The sequence below is a fragment of the Centruroides vittatus genome, unplaced genomic scaffold, assembly GCF_030686945.1.
Source record: "Centruroides vittatus isolate TY-2023 unplaced genomic scaffold, ASM3068694v2 contig_355, whole genome shotgun sequence".
In the NCBI taxonomy this organism is placed as follows: Eukaryota; Metazoa; Arthropoda; class Arachnida; order Scorpiones; family Buthidae; genus Centruroides; species Centruroides vittatus.
In genome coordinates this window covers 1,827,645-1,834,347 of record NW_027122178.1, presented here as the reverse complement: position 1 = coordinate 1,834,347, position 6,703 = coordinate 1,827,645, and the positions used below count along the sequence as shown (strand labels likewise).

Here is a 6,703-nt window from a genome sequence, read left to right as displayed (position 1 = left end):
GAAAAACAGAATTTTACATGTTAAACTCTCTCTTTAAAGAATTAGTCTTTAAAATTGCTAAAATGACCATAAAAATAATTCAATACTTTTGTTTTAAAAAAAATGCTTATTCTGTTAAAACTTGGCTGTGATAGGGCATTTTGCAAAAATATCTTGTAGCAATTCGTTTATAGTCCTTAAATTATATTTGTTTGCATCATATAACGCTTAAAAACTGTTATAACAATAATGTAAATTATAACATTCTTGCTTCTTTCTGTCTTGATCCCAAATCAAATATAATTTAATTTCAGACTGGTATACGAAATCGCTCTTCTAAGCTGAATATCGCGTAAAGATGTGAGAGTTCAGATCTAATCGTATTCTAAAAGACCGTACAGTACGTAAATATATTATTACGTTCATGTACGTAACTAGCATAACGCCCAGGGATCCGAAGTATCTTACTTTTATAAATAAATAAATCAAGAAAAAATTCAAATTTCAAACTTTTATACATTGTATTTACATGTGTATAGGCTAAGTTTATTCTTCATACACTGAATGTAGGTTTATACGTTCTAATTTGAGCTTCCTAACAGCGATTTTAATTAGCATTTACGGTACAGATAGGCTAATCCAACAGTCAGTTAACGACAAAATCATGTAGTTATTCAAACCAGTTTTACTCGTCCTTAAAATAGTCTTAATATATAACTTGATTAACTGACTTTTCGGCCACCTGTATATGTATAGGCCTATAGGCTATACAAGTGTACATACAAGTTTAAAAAGTAACAATAAAGAGTTGGTATTATTCAACCAGTTAACGTCGTCTTTCATATTAGAATGAAAATATTTTTGAATTTCTGTTTAAATAATATAAACAGCTGTTTTATGTTTCCATATTTAGTGGCTAAAATTATGTATCCAAGTGTAATAAATATACAGAAACGTGATATATAAACAAGCAAAATCTATACAAAGAAGAAAGATCGCAGTCTTTTCCAAAGCAAAAACTTTTTCATAGCTTCCGGCATTAAATTTTATTGGTAAAGTTACGGAATAAAAGAAAATTATAGGTTAGAAAATAATAAATTTTTATAAATAACAAGAAATAAGCACAAATACACCTTTTAAAATAATTTTTATAGTAATTACAATGAATCTTTTCTATTTTGAAATGTTAACAAAGAGCAGAAAATTTTATATTTATTTTATAACTTTTTAAGGAATTATCGTATATTTAATATTTATGTAGCAATCGAAGGGATTTTATCTACTTGTATCTTGATCGTATTTTTTGGAAGAAGTGTTTCTAATGCTGTTTCGTGGCCATTACATGCCCGATTCTGACCTACGTTATGGAACCTACCAGAAGCAACGGGAGTAGTGAAACAAGGAAGAACAGTTTTAAATTCCTTGCGGAAATTTTCGTTCAACCAAGCGTACAGAAAGGGGTTATAACAAGTGGAACTCATGGCTACTGCGTGAGAAAGGAAAAAGAAAGCGCTCAGATATTTCCAATTTGAAGCGGGAATGTAAAAGTCAACTATAAGGTTATACATGTTGATGGGTAGCCACGAGGCTCCGAAGATGACAACCATGGCTATCAGCATCCGATTAGTTCTTCTGGTTCTCTCTCTCTCCATTTCTTCCTTCTTTTGAGACTTAGCACCCGGTTTGAACTTGGCTCTTCTTCTGAGCTTTCCACAAACACGCATGTAGCAGAAGGTGATGATGATGAACGGTACTACAAACTGAAGAATGCTGGTGGAAAAACCGAACGCTCTACGATTAGATTCTGAAGGCCATACTTCGTCACAGTACCATTTGCCATTATCTGCTAACATGTTCATGAAAATACCATATGGAAGAGTAAGTAAGGCACCGGTACTCCAAATAGAGACGATGATCATGTAGCAAACGTTGAGTTGAAGTCGAGGTTTAAATGGGTAAATAATGACAAAGAATCTGTCGATCGCGATCGACATTAAAGTAAAAGCAGAGATATACACACTCACTCCTTGAGCGTATGGTACTAGTCGACATAAAACTGCTCCGAACACCCATTCTTGCATGAACATGTAAAGTGGAGTGAAAGGTACAGCGAAGGTGCACAGAAGGATATCAGATAGACCGAGATTAGTTATGAAGAAGTTGGTGACAGTCTGCATGGATTTATTGCGAAAGACAACGTAACACACCAACACATTGCCACATATTCCCAACAAGAATATTATAACATAGAGACAATAAAAAAATGCTCTAAAAGCGGGTAGATTAGTAATATAATCGGTAGTCTCGATATATTCTTCCAAGACGGTTTGATTGTTATATTCACTTATACTTAAATTTAAATAGTCGTAGACCAAAGTGTTATTCTTTATAAGAGCAGCCAGAGCGTAATTGCTAAGGTGCAAACCGTTAGCAATATGTAGAGACATATCGTATGTATAAATTCATTTAACAGATGAAATTCTGATCAATCTGAAAGAAAAAAAAAATAGATATATACATAAATATATTATTGTATATAACAAATCTTAATATAATGCAATAATTTATAGCGTATATATAATTAATTAATTTCAAGTAATAAACCCTCGCTTTTACGACTTGAGATACTCAAAGATACAACACTCACAAATGATACATGCAGAAAATGTCATGTCATGCCAGAAACTATACAACACATCACTTCTGGTTGCAAGCTCTTGGCACAGACAGATTATCTACACAGACATAATCAAGTAGCAAATATAATACACCAAGAGCTTGTAAAGAAACACAAATTAGTAGACATCCACGAGACCATACTACAAATACATTCCACAGACAGTATTGGAAAACAACACGCACAAAATGTACTACGACAGAGCCATAATCACAGATAAAACAATTTACCACAACAGACCAGACATCACACTCATTGACAAACACAATAAAATCACATACATTATAGACATAGCCATTCCAAACACTCACAATATACAAAACACATGCACTGAAAAATTTAGCAAGTACACAGAACTCGCCCAGGAAATAAGGCATCTGTGGAGGATGGATAGGGTGCTTATTGTACCTGTTGTTCTCTCCTCTACAGGTGTCATACCACACACACTACACAAAAGCCTGGGCACATTAGAATTGAATAGAAACACATACATCACACTACAGAAGGCCACTATATTGAATACATGTCATATTGTGAGAAAGTTCCTGAATACAGACACACACACTGATACACTTCTTTAATTTCTGTTTTGGTTACTATGCCTTGACTTTGGTCCGGCAAGTACACAGCCACCGGTGTTAACCGAGTATATCTCACTTAACCCAACATAATAATAATAATAATTAGTAGATAACTTTCTGTTATATTAACTATGCCGTATTTTATTTCTATTTTTAAGCAATATTACCTTAATTATCTTTTAAACAATAATTAAAAAAATTACAATTTTAATGATATAATTAACAGTGAATAATAAATATAAAGTATAACTGTTATCAACTAATCAAATAGAATTACCTGTCAAAATATCTATTTTAATGACAACCTTTAAACAGCGGCCTTTTAAGAATCTTTTTTTAAACAAAAATGCATATAAAATAACCTCCAAAGAACGGACATTTTTTATGTTCCCGTCAGTGACTGTTGTTCACAGATTTGACTGTATTGTTATTAAAACAAATTAATAACAGAAGGTAGTATTACTGTCTTTTTTATTTTTGAAATGATAGCATTTACATGACTCGAGGGCAACATATTTAATAAATGTTTATAAATTGAGAGTATTATTAACGTACAGTCCATTAAATTTCTTCTTAGTAACGTTTTACATGCTAAATTTGGGTAATAAAGTCCTAAATTTTGACTTTCAATGATTAATGATTACTTTGCAAATAATACTTCATCTTAATAATGAGAATGGAAACAAATGACTTCTAAGAAAGACAGATGATGCATTCTAATAATGATTAGTGATTACGTATTGCATTAACTACAACGTACGTAGAGACATTTCCATATTTTTTATTATGAATTTTTAAAAATTCAACTAAATTCTAAACGGATTTTAGGGGATTTTAGAAACTTTTAAAGCTTCTAAAATCCCACAAAATCGGTTTGATTTGTATATTTGGAATTTTCTGTATATTTTAGAGGAATTTTAAAATCCTTCCAAAATACACGAATAATTTTAGAGATTTTAAAAGCTTTAAAATCTCTCCAATATATACAAAAATACAAATGAATTTATAGAAGTTGCTCAAATTTAACAATAATTCCAGGAAGATTTTTCGAAAAAAGACTCAGAAGAGAATGACGAGTTTATTATTTTCAGTTTTGTTTATATTTAAAAATATAAAAATACTTATTACTTCAGTATTTACAAGTTAATTTAAAAGTTCACGTAAGAGCTTACTACGCCATTTAAACTCGTCAATAAAAGTCCTTTGTATATTTTTTTTTTGGAAGACAGAGAATTCATAACATGAAAACTATAAAATTTCAAATATTTCCCTCTTTACAGTATAACTATAAACAGTTTTCTCTAAACATTTACTGTAGAGAAATTGTTAATGTAATGTTACAATAATACAAGATGGCAAGAACCATTCAAAAAATGATTGTCATTAAGTCGAATGGCAGTGTAACTTATTGTGCAACGTAATGATGTACTAATATCGAATACATTTTAGAACTTACAGTTCTATAGGTCGTATCAACATTCCATTGTACAATGAAAGGCATTAAAAAACGGCACCTTCTTATTGCTCCTACGAGGTTATAAACGTTAGAAGTTTTATATAATAACGTCATTCAAACGAATTATATTGCTGACGTCAAAAATATCCGGAGGCCATTTCAGATTCCTTCTAGCATCGATTACAGTTGTTAAATCGAGATTATTAATGCTACTTTTACTTTTCCGGAAGTTATCACATAATACAGGAAAGAGATGTATTCGTGTCAAATTTGATCTCCGGGTTTTTGTAAATCTCGACGTTTTTACACCCCCTGAACTGAAATAGTCAAAAAATTCGGGAAAAATTCTGTGGATACGTATGTATTCGTGCGTGTGCAGCGCATGTGTTTTGTTTAATATGTCAGGATGGGGTAAGGATTAAGAAATGATAACTAGTATATAAGGGTATTGGTGTTTTTAAATCTTCGAGCACGGAACTTAAAGGGATGAGAAGGTAGAGGAGGGTCATGTGTCACATGATCTCGAGTGGAGTCGGACTTAATGAAAATTTTACACGATATTGGTATTTATAATACTTTTGAAAACTCATTCGTATCCTCAAAATTAAGCTCTTTTTGCCTTTTTATAATACATAAAAACATAAAACTTATTAAGGAGCAATTTTCAAATTGCAGACCTATACAATTCCATTGTCGTCCGTTTAACTGTCTCTCCTTCTTTAATCTCGAGAGTGGAGTTAAATAGATGAAAATCGAGACCACATAGGAAAGCTTTGGAGCTGGAGTCCCCGATTAATTATATACGAACTTCCGTTCCGAACCGGAAGTTACGTGATTTTTAATTAACAGGTGATTAAAAATTGCAGTCCGGCATTGAGACGATGTCACAATAACTGAAAAATTACTTTTTAATAACCACATCTCATAACATATGGAGCCACAGGCAATTTTAAATTTAAGTTTGTGTCCCGGTGATTTTTAAACTTAAAAAACTATTATTAAAAAACTTATCATAATTTAACAAAATTATTCCTTTTAAGCTTTTGTTATTACTTAAATTTTATATCTTAGTATAATTAAAAAGTATCGGACTTTGTAATTGTTCTCTTAACCTCTGTCAGGAAAATTGAGCAAGAGCCCTTCTTGCTAGCTTTATTTATGTTTTAAAAATAAACTCTGATCGCTATACCACTTTTTACATCCGAACCTTTCATTTAATACAGAACGAAGCTAATCAGGACATGGCTTTAGCATTGTCGAATGCGATCTTTCTAAAAATAAAAAGTAAACAAGATAATAAATTTAATCTTAATTTCATCTTACAAGTATCGGCGTGCTAGTTATGCTGTTTCTGTGTAGGAATCAAATAAACTCAGGAAACCATAAGCATCAATTATAGAAGATTTTACTAAAGAAGTTATCATGTAGTTCTGGTAATTACACATCATTCGCTACTAATAACAAGTTATATTGAATGCCAGTTCGAAGACGTGAAGTGTATGATAAAAGCTAAAGTGTTAATGCATAGCTGCAATACTACATCATAACTATTGTAAAAATATTGTGCTATTCTTTTACTATATGAATTATAATAGCACATAAGTAAATTTTTATATTACTTTACTAAATACAATAAATATTTTACAAGAAATCCTCAGAAGTTTTCAGAGGTAGTCCCTCGTCCTTCACCACTCCGTCGCACCCATTATGGGCCTACCAGAACCCATGATAGGTATGATTAATAAGGCCCATTAGAAGGCCTAAAAGAGTGATCATTGAAAAAAGAATACAAATTATTATTATTATTATTATTATTATTATTAAACGGATTTTTTGATTTAATGTAATTTTTTCACGAAATATCCACATGTAATTTTAAAAGTTGAAAACCAAACAAAACTCAACTTCGAATAAAAAGCGTTAAAAATTGAGAATAAACGCGTTTGGTTTATTTATAATTTATTACGATTACATTTACATATTAAAAAAATAAGAACATTTAACATTTTC

The 6,703-nt window shown here is 31.0% G+C and overlaps 1 protein-coding gene across 1 annotated transcript; it reads right to left on the bottom strand.

The window, feature by feature from the left end:
- Window positions 1-1,112: 1,112 nt before the first annotated feature.
- Window positions 1,113-2,463, bottom strand: LOC136974759 (prolactin-releasing peptide receptor-like). The gene has a single exon (XM_067269702.1). It carries the CDS (start codon window positions 2,424-2,426, stop codon window positions 1,233-1,235), a length of 1,194 nt encoding a protein of 397 aa, XP_067125803.1. The 5' UTR covers window positions 2,427-2,463; the 3' UTR covers window positions 1,113-1,232.
- Between the last annotated feature and the right edge of the window lie 4,240 nt (window positions 2,464-6,703).